The sequence below is a fragment of the Anolis carolinensis genome, chromosome 3 (genome assembly GCF_035594765.1).
Source record: "Anolis carolinensis isolate JA03-04 chromosome 3, rAnoCar3.1.pri, whole genome shotgun sequence".
NCBI lineage: Eukaryota > Metazoa > Chordata > Lepidosauria > Squamata > Dactyloidae > Anolis > Anolis carolinensis.
In genome coordinates, this window is record NC_085843.1 from 74,535,898 (window position 1) to 74,559,858 (window position 23,961).

Sequence of the window (23,961 nt, forward strand, 5' to 3'; positions counted from 1 at the left end):
TAATTGGTTCTCCAGGAAACCAGAGTGCAAACTTCAACAGCCTTCTGCATAACATATGAGCTCAGTATCTGAGTTTTAGGAGCTGATGTAAGTTTTGCAGCTGCCTTGAGCCTGGGAATATCTTCTGCTTAACTGACATCCAGTCTCTAGTAGCAGCTATCAAAGGAAAGGCTTGTATGACAGAGTCAGGAAATCAGTAGCCAAGTGCTTTTTCCTTCCTTTCCTCTATGATACCGGCACAGCATAATTTGTGCCTTCGTTCACAACTCAGAGCCACCTTCCACAAGATAGATTTTGTACTTGAGTATGGTTTTTATATTAGTTGAGCAATGTATCCTAACATCTGACACATCCAGGTTTTATACTATCAAATGAAGTTTCCTGACTTGTATTAATGAAAATTAATATGTTCACCAAGTATGACATGTGTGTAGAATACAAAGCCTTTCCTTCCAAAAGGGACATTTGTGCAAAGAAAGTCATAGTATTAATCTGCCCTCAGGCAGAAATTGTAATTAAACTGTGGTGGGGAAATACTGGAGGCACAAAGCAGAAAATACAGAAGAGCTCCACAGAACTCAAAATTCAGGATAATTTTATTATGAGAAGAATGCTGTAGTTTCTGGACTACAAACATTCAGTGTTTTCAGGTTCAACTTTAAAGCACCCTTGAAATGACATTCAGGGTAAGATATTTTTTTTTGTATCAGCTGAAGTTACTGCTCTTTCAAAGTCACTTTATATTTTCTGTTCATGCACCTTCAAAGAAATCTCATTTCCACAGGGAGAAAACTGCACAGAAAGCTAACACACACATACACTCACAACTGGCAACCTCATATGCTAATAAGCAGCAATTAATTATTTTAACAGAAAGGTTGCAATTTGCTTCAGTTGAAGACTGTTTGTCTGGAATAAGTTTTCATTTAGGATACCACCATGTAAACTGTTCAAGATACTAACAGCATAGGGTAAACATTAAGTCTAGTCGTGTCTGACTCTGGGGGTTGGTGCTCATCTCCATTTCTAAGTCAAAGAACTGGCGTTGTCCATAAATGACTCCAAGAGCATTTGGCCGGCATGACTGCATGGAGCACTGTTACCTTCCCACCAGAGTGGTACCTAATGATCTACTCACATTTGCACGTTTTCAAACTTCTAGGTTGGCAGAAGCTGGGGCTAAAAGCGGGAGCTCACCCCACTATTCATATTCGAACTGTCAACCTTTCGGTCAGCATGTTCAGCAGTTCAGCGGTTTAACCCACTGCACAACCGGGGGCACTGGGGGCTCTAATAGCATACACTTCTGTATATGATAAGCCCATTATTGCTATTGCTGCTGTTATTATTATTATTATCAACACAACGACGTTGTATGGCACAGCAAACAAGATAGATATGCTGGATTTCGTTTTGCAAAATCACAAGTCGAACACTTCCCAAGTGTCTAGGACTGTGTGATGTATTTTCTGATGATGTGTGCAGATCCCAATAGGGTGGCCTTTTGCAGTTGGCAGATGGTGATTTTGTCAATGTCTATTGTTTCCAAATGCCGGCTGAGATCTTTTGGCACGGCACCCATTATTATTATTATTATTATTATTATTATTATTATTATTATTATTATTATTATCATTATTATTATTGCATTTCTTTTATTCTAAGATATCATCAATTATAAGATGCACACTAATTTGAGTACCGCCAACAGAATATATATATATATATATATATATATATATATATATATATATATATATATCTCTACATCTTTATATCTATATCTATACATATATCACCAGCGATCCTAAGATGCCTCCAATTTTTAGAGATGTTTATATGGGGGGGGGGGGAGAGAGAGTGAGTCTTAGAATTGAATAATATTTATCATCATCATCATCATCATCGGAACTGAAAACCAAAGCACCAATCATTTAAGAATTAAAGTGTGTGTGTGTGTGTGTGTGAGAGAGAGAGAGAGACAGACAGACACACACACACACACACAGAGCGAGAGAGACAGAGACAGAGACAGCATGCATGAATGTGGTATGTCAGGTATGTGTGAACGTAGGTGTGCTCTTTAGACAGGCTTGGACATGATGAAAAGATTAAGCATAAGCTTTACTATATGAGATTCAACAGCATAAATAGCATCACTTTTCAATGCTCCACTTTCTGCAATCACTTCTCAATGTTACAATTTTTGAAATGTACCACAGACAAGACAGAGGTGCTCCCGGTAAGCTGAAAGGCATATTGGGGAACAGGAATTCAGCCTGTGTTTGATGCGGTTACACTCCCCTTAAAATGCAGATTTGCAGTTTAGGGGTATTCATGGATTCAGCTCTGACCTAGAGTCCCATGTTTCCACAGTGACCTGGAGTGCTATCACAAAATTAAAGTTAATGTGCCAATTGGGCCCATTCCTGGAGAAGTCATATCTACCCATGTGCCTAGCTAACATCCCATTTGGATTACTGTAATGAGCTCAATGTGCATCTGCCTTTGAAAAGTGCTCAGAAATTTCAGCTGGTCCAAAGAGCTACAGTCAAGTTGTTTACTGGGGATGACTACAAGCACACAACTCTCAAGTTGTAAGAGATCATTGCCTGCCAATCCATTTACAGGCACAATTCAAATTACTCTTTTGACCAATAAAGGCTTATATGGTTTTTTCCAGGTTATTTGAAGGACTGTACCTCCCTGCATGAGCCCATTAGGGGTCTGAGATCATTGGGAGGGGCCCTTCTCTCTAGCCCACTGACTTCTCAGACTTGTTTGGTGGGAAGAAGGGAGAGGGCCTTCTTGTTAGATATTCCCAGACTTCGGATCTCCTTCGCTAAACAGCCTCTGTCCTGGCTTTTTGTCACCAAGCTTTTACAAACCAACTAGGATTGAGCTTTCAGTGCTCTGTGGCACTGTTTCTAAGGGTTTGTATATGGACTTTTAATGAATATAAATATTTTAATTGATAAATTGTTTAATTGTTTTAAATCTTATATTTATGTTATTTTGGCTTTGTGCTGTTTTCAATTTGTATTTTTAAGTATGTTCTTAACCACTTTGAGATCCATTATCAAGAAAAATACAGGGTGTAAAATAAAATAATTCAAAAATATATACCATACCCTATGCATCTGTGATTGGAAAAGGGGATCCAATGGGTTGGGTTTAGTTGGTTTTCTCACATTTCATACATAAATACCTTTTTAAAATGCTCAGATCAACATTATCTTGAAAAAAATGTTCTCAACGCACATAGCTGTGAAGTCAGCAGGGTTCAAGCCTGCAGCGATTCTGCTATTTACAATGTGGGTTTAAAAATTTCACACCTTGCTGATTTTATCACCCTCGATGGAGGACTCCAAGGTGTGCATTTCTGTGTCTTCTGGAGTTGTCTCAGTACAGCTGTCTTGATCACTGCAGAGAAAGTGTCCTGCAGAATGAGAAACAAGTATAAAAAAATGGTCTGAGTAACATTTCATGATCTGAACACCACAAATAATATCACAAGCAAACAAAACTACTTTTACTCTCCTCAGACCCACAACTGCAACACAGTTCAGTGACAGAGAAATCACAATTAACTGAAACCCTACGTCAACATTCAAATTGTTCTTAAATGGACACTAAATTAACATTTATGTTAACTGATTCCCCACAGGCATTCCTACTGAGTCTGCAGGTGCCAGGTAAGAGGGTGGGGCTGAGCAATATCTGCATTCAGTGCTAGGGGATGGGAAGTAGGTAACACACATTGCATTAATATTTTTGAATGCCTGAGTAAGATTAAAGTCCTTATTTGCAGTAGCACACAGAGCAGTATAGATTCCAAGAAGTAATTTAAATGTGCATAGGCTGTCATAATGTCCTACAGAGATTTCAGAATATTAGAAATGAGGAAAATAATATATTCCATCAACAAAGAAACAAGACAGATCCCCAATGAGCTTCTACAGCAGCCAGTTAGATTCAAAGAAAAAATGATGCCTCCCTCTGTTCACTACATGGAAAAAAGAAAACCTAATATTACAGTGAACTGGAGCAAGCTGACGAGGTCCAGTAAATTTGCAAAAACACAATTTCCATGAGGCTTCTGGAGGGAGGACTTACAGAACGCATAAAGAACCTCAGTTCACATTGTATCCAAACTGAATGACTCCCATGCCATCAAGTACAGAGAGTTGAGAGTGACAAACTCTATTCCAGATTGGAGAGGAACAGTGGTTCTCAACCTGTGGGTCCCCAGGTGTTTTGGCCTACAACTCCCAGAAATCCCAGCCAGTTTACCAGCTGTTAGGATTTCTGAGAGTTGAAGGCCAAAACACCTGGGGACTCACAGGTTGAGAACCATTGGGTTAGAGGATCCAGTGTGAAACAGAATTATATGTACTCCACTGAGACAAGAATCAGCAAGGCTATTTAAAGATCTACCATCTGAATTATCCTACAGAAGCTCCAAATGTACTCAGTAGCATAGAAATTGGAGGGAAGTGATATGGGAAATAATCTGGCCAACATCTCTGAGGAAATGCTGGGAAACCATCACTCTGCTTCAATACAAGCAATGCTTCCTGTTGTTCTCTTTTTGGTTATACAGTAGAGTCTCACTTATCCAACATAAACGGGCCAGCAGAATGTTGGATAAGTGAATATGTTGGATAATAAGGAGGCATTAAGTAAAAGCCTATTAAACATCAAATTAGGTTATGATTTTACAAATGAAGCACCAAAACATCATGTTAGACAACAAATTTGGCACAAAAAGTAGTTCAATATGCAGTAATGCTATGTAGTAATTACTGTATTTATGAATTTAGCACCAAAATATCACACTATATTGAAAACATTGACTACAAAAATGTGTTGGATAATCCAGAACGTTGGATAAGCGAGTGTTGGATAAGTGAGACTCTACTGTAATGCCTGATTCCATGTTGAATGTAAAACCAATTACTAGTTTCTCACATACTTGCAATACCTTTAATACTCTGAGAATGTCAAACATGTTTATGCGTAAATTCTTCTATAACAACCAGTGATTTCTTGTGGACTTGTGCAGTAAGCTCCACAATACAGAAAGCAGACATTAGCTGTCATTCAAAGTCACAAAGTTTGAAAACCATTCCCAGGAAGAGGTTGTGGCAATCTGCCCAATAAAGAAGGTCATGACAGGTGCCTTGAGGCCTAATAAGCTCTTGCATTCTGAGTTTCTGTGTGGGCTGAACTAAGAAAAGAACAATTCTGAAGATGTCAAATAAAAAATTCTATTCCTCAAATTTTGAGAAAGTGCCATGCACTTATTGAATACTCGTTGAAGACTGGAAGGGGAACTGAAAAGCTGAAGATAAATACTTTGTACTGGTTCTTGGTATTGTACTTGCAAAGTGCAGAAATTTAAAGTGATGTTTGTGAATCACAATATGAGAGCATTTTAACTATATGGTGCCAAACAAACTGCTTTGCTGTAGAAAGGAAAGCATGATACTCAAAGTGATTGTGTGAACTTCTTGAGGTAAAATATACTGATTTACCTCTATGAAATCGAAAATGTCTTGTTTTAGGGTGGTAAAATACCTAGAAACATTATTATTATTACTATTACTATTATTATTAATAATAATAATAATAATTCATTTCTATCCCATTTTTTCTAATTCATAACTTTTCTAGTAGCAAAAAGCTATTATGCATTCCATAGGTAGTAAGGTGGAAATTTCTTCAAGAGCTCTTGAAAGTAAGAAAATAAGGACAGATGGCACACAGTTGATCTTTATAGCAGAACCTAAATACATGGCAGTTAGAACCAAGGATTGACAGTTATATGTCAGATGTTGAGATGAAAATACAGTCTTGGAGAGTTTGATGATATGACTCCAAAATCCTAGATTGTAAGGGAAACTTGGGTACAAGAAAATACGACAACAGATCCTGCTTTGAATATCAAGAAAATTATTTTGAGGATACGTGTTAATGACGAAGGGACTGAGAAAATTGACAGGAGCTTATTATGGGAAATGTTGATCTTGTATATGAAAATGTTGTTATGAGGAAGAGTGCTGATAACAGTGTTGAGAAAGAACAACAAATCCCATCTTCTTTGTGTTGTCGAAGGCTTTCATGGCCGGGATCACAGGGTTGTTGTATGTCTTTCGGGCTGTGTGGCCATGTTCCGGAAGTATTCTCTCCTGACGTTTCGCCCACATCTATGGCAGGCATCCTCAGAGGTTGTGAGGTATGGATAAACTAAGTAAGGAAAGGAAAGAATATATATCTGTGTAGAGTCCAGGGTGTGGCAAGAGTCCTTTGTCACTGGGAGCCAGCATTAATGTTTCAGTTAATAACCCTAATTAGCATTGAAAATGTTTTGTCTCTTGCCTGGGGGCATCCTTTGTTCAGTCAAGCCCTCAGAGTGTTGGTTCCCATCTACTGTTTTGATTTTGGAGTTTTGTAATACTGGTAGCCAGATTTTGCTCATTTTCATGGTTTCTTCCTTTCTGTTAAAGTTGTCCACATGCTTGTGGATTTCAATGGATTTCAAGGATGCCCCCAGGCAAGGGGAAAAGATCATTAAGGAAGTGGTCTGCAAACACTTAGAAACAAATGCGGTCATTGCTAATAGTCAACACGGATTTACCAAAAACAAGTCATGCCAGACTAATCTGATCTCTTTTTTCGATAGAGTTACGAGTTGGGTCGATACAGGGAATGCCGTGGATGTAGCATATCTAGATTTCAGTAAGGCCTTCGACAAAGTCCCCCACGACCTTCTGGCAAACAAACTAGTAAAATGTGGGCTAGACAAAACTACGGTTAGGTGGATCTGTAATTGGCTAAGCGAACGAACCCAAAGGGTGCTCACCAATGCGTCGTCTTCATCATGGAAAGAAGTGACAAGTGGAGTGCCGCAGGGCTCCGTCCTGGGCCCGGTTCTGTTCAACATCTTTATTAACGACTTAGACGAAGGGTTAGAAGGCACGATCATCAAGTTTGCAGATGACACCAAACTCGGAGGGATAGCTAACACTCCAGAAGACAGGAGCAGAATTCAAAACGATCTTGACAGACTAGAGAGATGGGCCGAAACTAACAAAATGAAGTTCAACAGGGACAAATGCAAGATACTTCACTTCGGCAGAAAAAATGGAAATCAAAGATACAGAATGGGGGACGCCTGGCTTGACAGCAGTGTGTGCGAAAAAGATCTTGGAGTCCTCGTGGACAACAAGTTAAACATGAGCCTACAATGTGATGCGGCAGCTAAAAAAGCCAATGGGATTTTGGCCTGCATCAATAGGGGAATAACGTCTAGATCCAGGGAAGTCATGCTCCCCCTCTATTCTGCCTTGGTCAGACCACACCTGGAATACTGTGTCCAGTTTTGGGCACCGCAGATGAAGGGAGATGCTGACAAGCTGGAAAGCGTCCAGAGGAGGGCAACTAAAATGATTAAGGGTCTGGAGAACAAGCCCTATGAGGAGAGGCTTAAAGAGCTGGGCATGTTTAGCCTGCAGAAGAGAAGGCTGAGAGGAGACATGATAGCCATGTACAAATATGTGAGGGGAAGTCATAGGGAGGAGGGAGCAAGCTTATTTTCTGCTGCCCTGCAGACTAGGACACGGAACAATGGCTTCAAACTACAGGAAAGGAGATTCCACCTGAACATCAGGAAGAACTTCCTCACTGTGAGGGCTGTTCGGCAGTGGAACTCTCTCCCCCGGGCCGTGGTGGAGGCTCCTTCTTTGGAGGCTTTTAAGCAGAGGCTGGATGGCCATCTGTCGGGGGTGCTTTGAATGCGATTTCCTGCTTCTTAGCGGGGGGTTGGACTAGATGGCCCTTGAGGTCTCTTCCAACTCTACTATTCTATGATTCTATGATTCTAAGGGACAAAACATCTCCAATGCTAATTAGGGTGATTAACTGAAACATTAATGCTGGCTCCCAATGACAAAGGACTCTTGCCACACCTTGGACTTTACACAGATATATATTCTTTCCTTTCCTTACTTAGTTTATCCATACCTCACAACCTCTGAGGATGCCTGCCATAGATGTGGGTGAAACGTCAGGAGAGAATACTTCTGGAACATGGCCACACAGCCCGAAAGACATACAACAACCCATCTTCTTTGCCTTAATCTCACTTATAAAATATAGTCCATGGCCTCCATCCATATTTGCACTGAAGAGACCCTCTCCATCAAAATGAAGGTCTTCAGTCTGAACCAGGCATCTGAGTTACACCAGCAATAGAAATTTCAGCAAAAGGTTACACACTGGCAGTTTGTAATCTCTTGCTGAACTGTGCCCAACCTTCTGCTCATCAGGCACATAAGGAATGCAAAACTGTCCTTTCCAAAGAACTACTGGCACGTGGAAAAGTTGCCATATTTCACCATCTGAATTCCAAAAGCATCAGAAAAGTGGTAGTGACAGTCAAAGATGCTGTCTTTATTCACAGGTGCAGGATGCCATTTCCTGCTATTCTTACCCTAGGATGCCTCAACTGCAATGAAGTTTAGGGCTGGATGATTAAATAAGAAACAGCTCCTTCCTGTTGAACTACATAACCTCTCTGAAATGTGTGAAAAATAAGAGATAAGGATGCTGTCTTACTTCAGGTTTGATGAATGTTGTCGAAAACAAAGGCACCATAGTTGCTGTTGTGCCTTACACATTAAATTTTCAAAAAAGCGGGTCAGTAAAAAGAGGTGAAGAATGAGACACTTGTATACCAAACAACCTGGCCATTTGTTGACTTAATTCAGCATATACAAAAGGGGCTTCTATTGGGGAAAGTGCAGCAGAGCGTCCAAACACCTAAGTAGGTAAAGAAGTGACTGTAGAATAAATATTAGAATAAGTATGAGAAGAAGTGCCAAAGTCACTGTATCTGATTGATGGTCAAGCTGCAATGGAAATGCAAGTGCAGTTGCAATACCAAGGCTGTTGGGTCAGAAGGGGACACAGCAAAGAGCAACTCAACTGAAATCATACTGGCACAAGAAATACAGGCTAAAACAAGATGAAGTGAGGAATACTTCCATGAAGGAGAGTAATTAGGAGTCAGAGTGCAATAATATTTAACTGAAATGGTCAGATGAGAAGAATGAGCAAGAGAGGTGAATTTCTCTCTTAGAATCTGAAGTCCCCTATAAAGGTCAAGAGATAGATCTTCTGGAGTTAGGGGAGAAGATGTTATTTCCCATGATGAAGATGTCAGTGGGTTGAGGGATTGAACCCACACCTATCACAGACTTTCTGGCTATGGAAACAAAGAGATCAAACGTATCAATGGTCCTACTAAGAAGCAAAGTTACCACTGAAGTATTTTGGTGTTTGGTTCTTTGAAAAAGAAAATTCTTCAAACAAAGAGGACACCACGTATAGAGGCTTCAAATTAGGAGGACATCAAGTATTGAGTTCTTGACTTGCTGCTTGGAGAGAATTTGTCCAACAATAAAGGTTAAGATGGGAAACTTGGTTCTTCATAACTGAAGCCATGAAACCTTGACAAATACAAATAAAGTTAACAATGTGTCTCCACCCAGTGAAACAAATACTGGCAATGTTCATCAGAGTGAGAGACTTTCCTTCCACAAGAAACATAGTGCTCAAAATTAGCTTTGATGCCATAAAAGGAAAAGAAACAAACAGAAATCTGTCGGGGGGGGGGGGGGGAGGTTAAAAGCAAGAGCAAGAAAGGGGAAACAGAAAACAGGTACAAGGAAAAGGCTATTCAGTCATGTGGAAAAGAGGAAAAGGCTCTGAAAGCTGCTCATCTTGTGGTGGACAAAAAGGAAATGAAAGGGAGCAGGTTTGGTGTGCTGGAGCATGTATTGGAGTAGGGAAATCACCAAAGCTGCTAAACTGGAGAAGGTCCCAAAGTTCTCCACAGTTCCAAGAAACCATTTGTGTGATGCACTGGGATAGCAAAGGAAATTGGTTACAAAACAAATTGATGTTAGGGGTTTAGTTGAAGAGGGCAAAACAGAGCTACCAAGAACCATTGAATATTGAATTTTTTCATCACATATCACTCAAATAATGCACATCTACCAAATAATTACATTTAGAGCTAAACTATAACCCCAAAATGTATAAAGTATTGAAGCTCTAGAAATACTCAGATCAACCACCTTCTTTAGGTACCTAAAATCTTCACTGAGATTTTTTAAAATTTAAGCATCATGTATCCTTCCCTAAATAGCTTTTGCTTATGAAAAATAGCTTCTCTAAAACCATGTGAAAACGCATGCTATCACCAATATGCTAACAAATACTTCACAACAGTTATCTGGGCATTCTTTCCTGGTATAGGAAAAGTGTTCTACAATCTGCTTCCTGCAGTAGACACCAGTCCCAGACAGAAAGCAATTGTTCATTTGAGTCTTAATGAACTACCACAGACAGCTTTTATTGTGCATATGTCCTAGCCGAAAAATTCTGTCTATTTAATAATATTATATACTTCTGCAACTACTATCTAAATTTAGAATGTGGTTCATGCTCCATTTACATCCCATTCATTATATTGTTTATGACTAATCTTTCATTACCAATTTATTGCATCCTAAAAAAATGAAGTATAAGTACTTCATATTCAAAAACATTTTAGATTGTGAACGTAACTGCTTTACAATAATTTTCCTAAAAGGAACTGGAGAAGCGGGGAAGATGGACAATAAATGGTGAATGTAGCAGCAGAAAATTAGGAAGATAAGTGATTACAAATAAGGGCTGTTCCTTTCATACAAACATTATGCATGTAGACTATGTCAATTTATATTATTTCAATATATTTCAATATATGTTGTCGAAGGCTTTCATGGCTGGAATCACTGGGTTGCTGGGAATTTTCCAGGCTGTATGGATGATACAGATGTTTGCAGGATGAATCCGATGTTGTATAGCTATCAGGCTTCACTGCCCTACTTGTCTTCTCCTGTCCTCAAGGACACTATGCAGAAGGTGAGTTTGTTTTTCTTTCTCTCTCTCTTGAGTTCAACAATGAGACAGGGTTCTTAGGATATATCTCTGCATAATTTGTATTTGTATATTATTTAAGTTATTCCCTAGCTTTAATATGGGGCATCCTCTGATAACCATCCAAATGTATCTCCCTCTATGAACTATCTTGGAAATTTAGATCTTCTGGGGAGGCCCCACTCTCGGTCCCACCTCCTTTGCAGGTATGGTTGGGGGCGGGGGGACAAAAGACAGGGCCTTCTCAGTGGTGGCCCCTAGGCTGTGGAACTCCTTCTCCAATGACATCAGATCAGCTCCCTCCCTCCTGACCTTCAGAAAGAAATTGAAAATGTAGATGTGAGACTAAGCTTTTGAACAATAATTTTCAGTGCAATAAGTGATTACATGCAATTATGTGATTTCAGTGCGATAAGTGATTGCGAAATAGTGCAATGACTACTGGAATTGCTTCGGACTATGAACTTGGATTCCATGGTTTTAATAATTGGTTTTAATGTGGTGTTAATAAGTTTTTAACTTTGGGTTTTAATATATTTGTTTTTTATTATTTGTATGTTTGTGCAGCATCCAATGATTGCCTACTTGTAAGTCTCTTTGAGTCCCCTTTGGGGTGAGAAGGGCAGGATATAAATGCAGTAAATCAATAAATAAACTATGGACAAACATCTGCTAGTCCAAAGCAGAGTGATTAAATTGTCAATGAAGCTTGGCAGACACAAGCTATGTACCTTTGTTCAATCAACATATGGAGGTAGAGAACATCAGCCCCGTCATCTCTAGTTCCCTCAGTCTTTTTAAGGGGAGAATGAAAAGTCTGAATTTAACAGGTTAACTTGACATGATGCCAAACAATTGGAATCTCTAATCCACAAAATCAGGATCCCAGATTGTATCAAGACGTCCATATGTAGAAGGAAGGTTTCCTATTCAAAACTGTTGCTCTTCACATGAGGAGAGCAACAGACATTGGGTTTTTTTTTGGGGGGGGGGGGGGGCTGAAGCACAGACCTTCAAGCAGAACAGTTTCTGTCCCAACACACTGACAGAGAATCCAAAACTGCAAGTGAACAAAATTTCTAGCACTTTTCACAATTACACATTGGTCTTTGGTGAAGCCACTTCCTCCTCCACCCCAATACTTTAGGATTACAAGAGAGATAGCTTATAATAACAACAACAACAACAACAACAACAACAACAACAACAACAACAACAAAGGGTGCCATGCCAAAAGATCTCAGCCGGCATTTGGAAACAATAGACATTGATAAAATTACGATCTGCCAACTGCAAAAGGCCACCCTGCTGGGATCTGTGCGCATCATCTGAAAATACATCACATAGTCCTAGACACTTGGGAAGTGTTCGACTTGTGATTTTGTGATACGAAATCCAGCATAGCTATCTTGTTTGCTATGTCATAAAATAAAATAATAATAATAATAATAATAATAATAATAATAATAATAATAATAATAATAACAACTTTATTTTTATATCCCGCTCCCATCTCCTCAAGAGGGGACCCGGGGCGGCTCACATGGGGACAAGCCCAGTTTCAACATACAATAAAATACAGCATAATTAAACCAATGTAAAACAGGTAAAATAGTATAAACATACAAACCAGCATAAAACATCAACATCAAAACATTAGAACATTAGAGTCTGAACATAATATACAAACTGTAAGATAAAATTCAGCAGACTCTACAAGAGGGAATTAAGGATCTCATTACAGAGTTCAATCAATAAGAGTGGAGTGTGATAAAGTGCAGTAGTTGTGCCAACTAACAACTAACCGGAACTATTTATTCGAATGCACCATGTTTTAAGGTCCTTTCGAAAGATGGATAGTGAGGGTGCCAGCCTGATCTCCCTGGGGAGGGAATTCCAGAGCCGAGGGGCCACCACCGAGAAGGCCCTCTCTCTCGTCCCCACCAACCACGCCTGAGACGGGTGTGGGAGCAAAAGGAGGGCCTCCCCAGAAGATCTCAAGGCCCACATGGGTTCATAGGGGAGGAGGTGGTCACGGAGATAACAAAGGTTCAACAGTGGGCACAAGAAATGACCATGTGAGCTTTTCTGAGGCAGATGAGGTATTAATTGCTCTCCAGAATCTTAGCATCATAAGCATGACATTTTTGAAGGATGCCAGTGAAATGCCTCCCCAGCGCTGGGTATCTGATCTGGAACTAATGAATCCCAAAATCTCACGAATGAAGAGAAAACTGAGTAAGTACAATGAGATGAACATGGTTCTTATCAATGCTGCTACAGTGATGGATGGCAAAGAAATAGAGGTTAATGTAAGAAGCCCTTATATAAGATGGCTGAAGGTGGGTGAGGCTACTGCCAAAAGATGTATGTAACTCAAGAAGGCTCTGACAGATGCACTGCACAGGCAGTGGATAAACCCATTAGTGTGAGCACAGAAACCACAAAGAAGATTGTAGCAAATAACTGAATATTATAAAAATAGTTTAGTCTTATCTAGAGAAAATACTATCAAATACTAGGAACTGTTACCACACAGAGAAAATGCTATAGGAAAGGACAATAATAGGAAAATCATTCTGAACGCTCTGGATTGGTATTGGCATTTTATTCAGCATTTCAAGTACTATTGCTACTAATGTACAGGAGACTAGCTTCTTCATCAGTAACATAGCTGCTGCTGCAGCACTTCACTTGAGTGTTCAGCCTGTATAATTCAAAAAAAAAATAACCACATATAAAACTGAAGTATTCTTCCTCATTGAAGAAAGGCATCATATCTTTAGATGAAATTTGGAAAGTGCTTTGATACCATTAGGTAGGGAGGAAAACATATGTGCATATGACTTGAATTAAATACCTTGCACCATCGCAAAGTGTCAAATAGAAATTGCAGGGTGATTCATGTCCACAAATTAATTCCAGTGGGTCCTCAGTATCCACAGAGTTTGGTCTCAGCACACCTCCCCACAGACACCAGAATCTGTAACTCAACATTTTCTATTACATATAATGGCATAGTAAAATGTATATAGAAAGTCTGTTTGCCTCTATTCAAATGGTCAATGTAGTCTCTCTCAACAAAAAGAGGCTTATGCAGTAACCCTTTATTAAAAATGGCCACCACCTTTAGCACTCAAAGTGGCAGGCATACCACAGTCTTCAGACTCTTCCATATTGAAGTTGAATGCCATTCAAGTAGAAAAAGTAGTAAAGGAAGGGAGGCTGACTTTCTTCCTTTGGTTTGAGCAAGAGAAGAGTGATGGGGTGAGAACTTTTGTCATTGCCTTTGTGCTGGGCCCAGCAATATTCCAGCAATAATTTATGTATAAGTTGATCTAATACATAAGTCAATTTTCTGTCATTTTCTTTTACTTATGCACAAGTATATGGTAACTACATTTTGGTTTTGTTGTGTCTTCTGGTTGCAGATCAGACAGAAGCTGGAAGATTTTTTTCTTAAGGAGAAGTTCAGCATTTATCTTCTCCTTAGTACAAACTTTTAGTGCAGGAATTAAAAGATATGAAAGCATCTAAAAATTATTTAAGACTACTTTGCATGCTTTGCTTATATTGTTCTGTAAGTCAGCTGAAAACAGTAGCAATGGAAGACTTAGGTTGTCTGTATACTAGAAACTCATGGGTATATTTAGAGGACAGTCAGGGTTTTGCTCCCCAGTTTATTTGAACATGAACAGGCTTTTGATGCCCCTATAAATTATAGCTGACTATATAGAGCCATATAGTTCATTGCATTATAGATAATGTTTTCAGTTTGGTTTTGTTATTAATGAAATGTACACAGTGCAGTAGCAAAATATATTCAGCATCAATATGGTTTCAAGTAAGATCCTGCTGACATCTTGTGGCCAAATGTATATATAAATAAAAGACCTTAGTGCAGATATCTATCTGTCTGCCTATCCTGAAGATATAATTTCTATATTCTCAAGTGTTTGAAACTTTCTACATCTAAAATATGTTTGGCAAGTTCACAAAGCAGAAGTTTATGATATATCCAAAGAAGGGCTTCGGCAGAGAGATGTCATAACAGAAATGTATGATTAAAACACAGGTAGTATCTTTCATAAACATAGCTAGAGGAACTTTTGAAAGCAGGAAGTGTTTCAAAAATGTTCAGCTTGTTCTCAGGACAATGCTCCAAATATTCATACTTCTATTAAAATGTAGGCAATGAAGACACTGAAATAGTTGAAGGGATTTTTGGACTTTAGCTAAGCCACAAATCAAATTAGAAAATATAGTCAATAAATTGTAAGAAGCCTTAAACTTGGAAAGGCAACTAGGCAATATCCTCAAGGGTAAGGATGTATAACTGAATGCTAAAATCAGGATTGTTCATGCTATAGCTTTCCCAATTTCTATGAACAGTTGTGAAATTTGAAGAATGAAGAAACCTGACCAGAATCAACTCATTTGAAATGTGGTGCTGAAGGAGAGTTCAGCAGGTACTATGGACTGCCAAAAAGATAAATACATGGATGGGCCCTAGAGGAAATCAAACTTAAATTCTCCCAGAAGCCAACACAACTAAACTGAGGCTATCATATTTTGGTAATAAAATGAGATAATATGACTCATTTAAAAAGACTGGCAGAGTGGGAAAGCTGTAGAAAAAGAGGAAGACTGCACAAAGGTGGGTGGATTCAATCAATCAGCCCTTGAAAATAACAACTGGGTATCTTGGAGGTTTTTCATTCACCAAGTTACCATACATTGATGTTGATGTGATGGCAATAAAGAACACCTTAATTATACTTATGATTAGTTGATGTTATTTGTTTCATACTCAGAGTATTTTTTTTATTATTATGTACAAGTCAGTGAACTTTGCACAAACATCTCTTGTCATCTTTTCATACAGACCAGGAAAGTTCAATGTATACACAGAATGTTTTTCCTCAAATAAAATAATGGAACTAATTGTCTATGTGTGTCTAGGCCTTAAGACTGAAAGATTATGTTTCTCTCTAACCAGAATGTCAATGGAAAACAGCAGTTCACTATGATATGTTATCACAAAAGAACTAGCTATGCCTCAATCCAGCACTAAGAACAAATTAACTGGAACTGCTCCCATTAGATACAACCTGATAAATCATCAGAAGTCTTTCACTCTGAACATCTACCTCCAGGTTCCCATTTTAGGCCATAAGGCCTAGTGATCTGTGGTGCCAGTTTTACATGGCGGCACACACAGCATAAATGTATGCTCTAAGAGAAGACAAATTGAAACAAAAACTCATAATGCCAGAAAATATGGGTACCTTGGTTGCTGCAGAGAGATCTCAATGGACTGTCAGTCAAGTCGAGAGAGCCATCTACGCGTCGTGGTGGTAGCTGTATTACTTGCCCTGCCTCTCTCTCAGGATATGTCCGTATTGTAAGGCACAGAGAAGGCTGAACAAGGATCTCTTTTAGCATGGCAGAGTTCAGGTCTTCGGCAGCCTTTTTATTAATTTGAACAATTTCATCACCTGCTTTCAAGCCTGCAGAGAGAAAGTAGCAGATCATAGTTCACACAAGGAGTTGCCATTATGGTGGGATTTCTATCCTGCCTTAAGATTTAATGCCTTCCAAACAGAAAACTACCTATATTTTCAGATTATTAAAAAGTTTCATTATTCATTATTAAGGAATTAATTTTAAATTAGCAGTTATAAATGTGTCCCTGTACCTATGCAATTTACTAACAGCAGCAAAGTCCTAGAAAACTTGCATAATCTCTATACTGCGATGTCAGTAAGAACTTGCAAAAGTCACTATTAGGAGCTAATATGCACAGAATTGAGTGGCCATGCTGGTTGATAATCCCGTGCATTGTAGCAACTTTTGCAAGCTCCAATTACCAATTAAGGTTGTCAGTATTTGCAAATACTATTTTTGCCATTCACTTTTGAACCAGGAGGCTTTGTATTTGTTCTCACCTACTGCACAGCCATGGAATATCCAATCCACAGGAGTATCTGATGTTTGTTGGGAAACTTACAATAGGTATATTGGAGCACTGAGGAGGAGGGAGCTGGAGAATCATTAAACTGCAACTTTCTGTGAGTTGTGCCTTTTATGTGCAAAGTGCTCTATGAAACTAATAATATTTGTCCATTTCTGAGTTGTTGTTGTTGCTGTTGTTGTGTGACTTCAAATTGTTTCAAGCCTATGGAAACCATAACCCAAATTTATCACAGGATTATTGGCATAATTTGTCATTTTCTTCTTCTGAAGCAGATAGAATATCATTTGTGAAAGGCCACCAAATGCATTTCTATGGCTAAGTGGGGATTAGAGTCCTAGTCCGGGAGAAGCCCTATATAGGGTTGTCATAAAGAAGAAAAGACTTGAAGGCACATATCAACAATAAAAAATAGACAATCCACATCAACCCTCACTATTTTTTTAGTGTTCTTTAGGAAAAGCACTGGGAGATACAACTCTTTAGGGCCCAAAACGTGAATGTACCTTTTTATTTCAATATTAATTCTGGTGTGTGTGTGTTCACGTTGCTTATTGTCTTACAGTCACCTCATGAATTTCACCGAGCTGTTACCTGCTTATAATGTCTTCATAGATCCTTTTAAATTTCAGAGATGGGTTGAAGAATAATGTGATGTGAAAGAGCTATGCTACATTGATTTTTGGGATCATTACAGCAAAAAGGGCCGGGCTGTTGCGCAGCTGGTTAGTAGCCAGCTGCAATAAATCACTACTGAGCAAGAGGTCATGAGTTCGAAGCCAGCCCGCGTCAGATTGAGCGCCCAACCATTAAAAATAGCCCAGCTCGTTGTTGACCTAAGCAACCTGAAAGATAGTTGCATCTGTTAAATAGGAAATTTAGGTATTGTTATGTGGGGAGTAATTTACAGCACCATAAAAATCGTCCAGCAGCATGCGGAAAGGAATGAGGAAATAATCCATCAAGGACTCGGTGTCACAGTGGATGATGAAGCAGCAGCTCCCCCTATGGCCAGAATCGAGCATACCCTCATGAAGCCTAGAAACTGGAAAATGTTAAATTGCCTCTGTGTCTTCGTCTCTGTCTTTGTATGTCATATGGCATTGAATGTTTGCCATGTATATGTACATTGTGATCCACCCTGACTCCTCTTCGGGGTGAGAAGGGCGGAATATAAATATTGTAAATAAATAAATAAATAAAGTAAATAAATAATCTTGGCTAGCAGAAAAGAAGAAGGAACAAATTTTGTTGGACTCTAAAATGTTTTAAAGGGAAAGGCAATACCCAACAAATCATGTCTCACCTTTTTTGAAAGCTAAACCCGTGTCTCTCACACTGTTGACATGTAGGCGACGAATCCCATCTTCTTCCATAGAGGACAGAGAAAATCCTGCAAAAATATCCAGCAACAAAACCAAGCATTTAAAAATGTAGTCTTACAAACAAGTTTAATAGTTCTTGTATACGACTAGATTCTACCAAAACATTCATTTTCTCTGATTGCAAAATATATTCAGCATACTCAAATGTATTGAACATATTCCTGCAAATTGCATGCATGTTATCCATGCAAGAATCCCCTCAAATCCAAATCCATCTTTGCAAAACACCATGCTACGTGTATTTTTTGTTTATGATTTTTTGTTCTGTTCTCCAGATCCAACCTGAGCAACCTAACCTTTACATACCCAGAAAATTAAATATATTAAACAGCACGTGACTCTCATTTGTATTTATGATCCATATTGTACAAATACTCATGTAACAAGGGAAAACAGAAAATAATCTTAACATTTTTCTCTTTTTTTTCAGTAGTTTACAGTTACAGAAACATCTGTGCCTAATTTATGTCTAAAGTAATAATGTATTTATTTAGAGTATACCCCAGTTCCCCAGCTACAAAAGTTCTCAGAGGGGCTAACAAATTATTAATGTAACAGAAAGTTTTGAAAAGTCGTGCAAGTTTGCCTTTACTCTTATTACTCAGTTTTTAGCTAATTGAAGTTCAATTTTTAAATCTGACAGTCATCAAGCAATTTTGCACTATCTATACATTTCATTGGCCCAGGATCTACTTTGGGGGTTTAATTTCTAGTATCAAGTAGAAAATCGTTTTCAAAATATTAAAAACAATCAGAAATTGTACATATTAGTATACCACAATTATACATACAATTCTTTTACGTTCCGTCATTTTCAGTTAAGGTTATCCTATGTTGTTTAAGTTATTGGCATATACTGTTGTATATGCAATTGTTGCAATTAGGGCATCATACAGACTATCTGGCCAGAACAATCCTAAGTGGGCCATGCTGAAGCAGACAGACAGGTGGACCACCATCAGTTTACAATCCATGTTGCACCAGCCAAGGCAAAACATATAGAGGGGTGGGATGGGACTTCTCACTGGTGAGTAGCTGTTTCATTGGATTTTTGAATATTTCAAATTCACCTCCTATTGAAAGCAACGAGGAATTAGGTATTCCTCCAAGAGGCTGGACTAAGTGTCAGGCCCTTCCCAGGAGAACATCTCAGACCATCTTTGGGTCTATACATGTTTGCTCATACCCCATAACAACCCCGTTTCAGTGGTTCAGGCCAACTGGGGAAGAAAGGTGTATGGTGGTAATCCTTTTCTCCACTAGTAGAACTGTACCTTAATTTTCCCTGAGACAAATATACACATACACACAGAGCAACAGTGGGGGCCAGTACACTAAGCTGCCTATTTAATATTTATTTTATAGGATTGTAAAACATATTTTTCTTGCCTGATTATTTTTGGGATTTCAAATGTTTCCAATATGTTGATATTGGTTTGTTATACAAAAGGTTGAGAGAATTGGGGTCTGAAAATAGATTTATTGGGAGATAACATATTTGTAACATTTTGAAATTACGTATTTGAAGATTATCCTTCATAATCAACTGGTTTGAATGTTGAATATATGTATTAGAAATATTATCTGCTCTGTATTATTATTTCACATATCATTGATATTATTATAATCACGAATATTGAAAGTACTCTGCTTTTGAAAAACACCTTTTGTTATATCACAATATAACGTATATTTCACGGTTAAATTATACATGCTAGAAAAAGCCTTCTAAGGAAAAAGAACAGCAGGAAAAAAGAATTAAAAGGATGCCTCATGCTTGACACCTGCATTTGCCTTTGTTTTCGCCTCGAGGTGGATTCAGTTTATATTTCCCACTCCTAGGTATGTAAATACATGGTAACTATCATGCATTATTTATTACAAAGACTCCTCTAAAACAGGGCATTTGCTACTCTGAATTCTGATGGCTTCCTAGGGATATGTAGACAGCAGCTTTCCTTTCTGTTTACTAAGCAAAATATTTACAGCCCTTGTGGGGCAAATGCATTTAACACACAAGTGGGCATTGGCTGTATAAGGGCTCAGATGTGGCAGGAACTGAGTCTCAGTCAAACTGCCTCCAAAGTAATATCTATGGATAGCAAGAGGCTTTCATTCATCACTATGAAAAAAGGGAGGATGGAGGAAGAAGAGCATTGAGTGCCAGAAGGTACAGACATGTTACTGGTGCCTTTTTGTCTCAAAATACAAAGAAAATCCATCTGTGAATCTCTTACAATATCCTCATTATGAACAGGACTGCTAAACTGAAATGTAATTAAAACTACTTCTATTTTCATAAAAATAATAGCTAATAACAGAAAGCATTCCAAGCACTTGTTTACAAACTTTAGTACTTAAAACTATACATTAACTTAAATGCCAATTAAAACCAGGATCAATGATGGCAAACAATTTAGGTCTTTGATATGAATACTAGCCTTAAAAGAACTCTCCTAATCCATCATATGTGCTTAGCTTTCAACATCAAAATGCAAAAGAAAGCCAGTAACAATACATGCAACCTGCTTTAATAAAATAAGACAGTCTCCACCAACAATACGTGGGTTATTCAGTGTCAAATTTAGCTAATAAGTATTCACTGTTCAAACCCTGCACTTTCAAACTGAATCTTGTATTGCTGGTTCATTCAATATTTTGCCTTGCAGGTGTAGAATAAGCAGTTTATGGATTAAATGTTAAAATTTAAATTATAGGCATCTGTATAAACACCAAAAATGCCTATGCTTTGTCCATTGGAGCAGACTGTAAAGTCAGTTCAGTGACATAGAATTCATTTGGGGCAACTGTGATTAGTCTTGAAATATCAGGTGAGTAAGTTATTTTGCTAATGAGGTGCAAGATGTTTTATGAAACTCTAGGCCCAAAGCTTCAGTATCAAAATTATAGTCTGACATGATTGTTGGCTCCTGCTGAAAGACAAGTCATTTCTTAAAAAGTATAATTTTTCCAGGCATAACAACAGACTTGGCTTTTTCTTGGGTAAAGTTCTGTGAATTGTTCAGTGATAAATGCTCTCTCTCTTTCTCTCTCTCTCTCTCTCTCTCTCTCTCTCTGCCAGAAGTGTGCTGTTTTCTGGCAGGATTTATCTCTCAAAATGAAAATGTTTGTACTGAAAATTAGATATTAAAACGTATACCAATGTATCAGGCATGTATGTTTTTGGCTAAAGTAGCATATATACTCAAGTATAAGCTGAGATTTTCAGCCCCCTCAGCTTATACTTGAGTGAGGGTCCTGGCCGGCTTATATTCAGGTTGTCTTATACTCGAGTATTTAGGTAATCAGAGTTGGTCAGTCTTACTATTATCTTAAATTATGTAAAAATATAAATGTTCAAAAACATTTAATCTACTGATGCCTCAATTAAGGTAATTTTATTGGTATCTATTTTTATTTATTTATTTATTATTTACGTCATTTCTATCCCGCCTTTCTCACCCAAAGGGACTCAAAGCAGCTTACGGATCTGGCAAAAATTCAATGCCAATAAAAACAACAATATAATACAATAAAACATAAAACAGTTATATTTTTATTTTTGAAATTTACCAGTAGCTGCTGCATTTCCCACCCTCCTCTTATATTCGAGACAATAAGTTTTCCCAGTTTTTTTGTTGTTGTTAAATATTCGGGTCAGCTTACATTCGCATATCTATGGTACTAGGTAGATACTGCCATGCTTTACAAGCAAGCTTAATTTTTTTTGTACACAATTTTGACAAGTCCTGGGAATACCACTCCTCTGAACGAACCATCGGTTCGTATTCACTGCATCCTATTAACGTGTATTAAATACTCTTAGAGCAAACTTATAAGCAGAAATTATTTAATATCACAAGATAAATACAAATTCCAGACTCACCATAGTTTACAGATGACGCATCAGATTTTTCTATCTTGATTTTCTGTGTAATTTTCTCACAGACTTCAATTTCTTTATATAACTGAAAAGGCAAAATAGTTTTAGGAAAATTCTGTTACAAGGACACATCATGCTGCTTGTCATTTTTCACATAGTATTCTGGATCTTGGGAGAAGCCATAAATAATATACAAAAAATGGTTGCAGCAGTGTGAACACTGAAGGCTGGAGTGAGCTGACATATAAAACTATCTAATTGTGGTTCAAGATTTTGTGATTGTTTTTCTGCCCATTCTCTCCTTGCCATTTTTGGGAAATCAATAACATGTCTTCATAGAAAAGTCAAGAAACCATTTTGGACCTTCTAAAGCCCTCTTCATTTCATCAGCTGGGGCAAGAGGAGGTTAAGAAGTCACAGGAATGAAGAGGGAATAAGAAGGGCAGGAAAAGCTTGACAGTTTGAACCAATTTGCTAATTGAGATGTTTGTCTGCTGATTTAATTGTAAATATTGGTTCTCAGCATGGCTAAATAGTGTGTCATGAAGGCTCTTTCTATATTATATTTGTCTTATTTCTTAAAGAAGGGTACAGAAGTATCTTTAATTGTTAAAATAAAATTTGCTTACTAATACAATATATCTTCCCTCCTAAAATGCAATATCCATACCTTTCAATCGAGCAGAATAAAACAAAAAAAGGAAAGAAAAAAGAATATCAAAGATAATCTGTCACATCCCTGAGAAAAAATTTTTAGATTCATCTGCATGCTTATATATCTCAAAAATGAAAAATAAACATGTTTTAATGGTTCAATCTGTCTGTATGTGTATCCAGAATAATTATTCAAAAATGTCCCTGGTGTCCCAAAATGATTAATAAAGTGTTTCCATCACAATACACTCATGAAAAATTGACTGAGCACAGAGGGAGGGGAATTTAGCGAATAAGTACGACATCTGCCAAAGAAGTGGAGAGAACTCAACCAGGTTACACCTACAGAAAGGGATCGAGAAGGGCTCTAGCTGGGAGGTACTTCAGAAAATAAGGTAGGTTTCACTTTGCCTATTTATTACATGTTATTACATTATGTATATCCCTAACTTTAAATAATAGTTTAATTAATTAAGGAAAAAGAAAACAAGGTGTAAAACTGACATTTTCACCTTATTTCTCTCTAAATATTTTGTTTTTCATGTCTCAGTTTCTGTTATTTGTCATGTTTCCAACCACAAGCTCAAGGAGGCAACAACCCTGAGAAGTGGTTCATGCTGAATTCCAGATCTTCATAATGCCAGTCCAGGGCTTTCATCACTTTCCAAGACTAGTTCACATGCAGAATGTAGTGCAAATTTATTTTTGTGCCTTCAAGACAACTGAGACATATGGCAACCAAACAATAGTTTTCTTGGAAGGATTTATTCAGAGGAGGCTGCCTTCTTCTAAGGCTGAATTATAGGGACTTGACAATGGCTGCATTCAAACTGTGGCCTCCAAGAGTTGTAATCCAAAAGCCAAGCCACTAGATCACACCAGGTATTGATGCATTCCATATATGGAATGATAATTTGGGAATATTTCTTTCTAATTAAGATCGGCAGAAAAAATGGAATGCAAAGATACAGAATGGGGGACGCCTGGCTTGACAGCAGTGTGTGCGAAAAAGACCTTGGAGTCGTCATGGACAACAAGTTAAACATGAGCCAACAATGTGATGCGGCTGCTAAGAA

The 23,961-nt window shown here is 38.0% G+C and overlaps 1 protein-coding gene across 12 annotated transcripts in view; it reads right to left on the reverse strand.

The window, feature by feature from the left end:
* Nucleotides 1-23,961, reverse strand: part of tiam1 (TIAM Rac1 associated GEF 1) — a 289,209-nt gene that overhangs the window by 29,359 nt on the left and 235,889 nt on the right. For all 12 annotated transcript variants that reach the window (XM_008107611.3, XM_008107615.3, XM_008107610.3 and 9 more), the window contains 4 exons: nucleotides 22,235-22,316; nucleotides 18,270-18,356; nucleotides 16,278-16,499; nucleotides 3,336-3,439 (listed from right to left, as the gene is read on the reverse strand). In XM_008107611.3, the coding sequence (XP_008105818.2) occupies nucleotides 3,336-3,439; nucleotides 16,278-16,499; nucleotides 18,270-18,356; nucleotides 22,235-22,316 (495 nt within the window). The remainder of the gene's footprint in view (nucleotides 1-3,335; nucleotides 3,440-16,277; nucleotides 16,500-18,269; nucleotides 18,357-22,234; nucleotides 22,317-23,961) is intronic.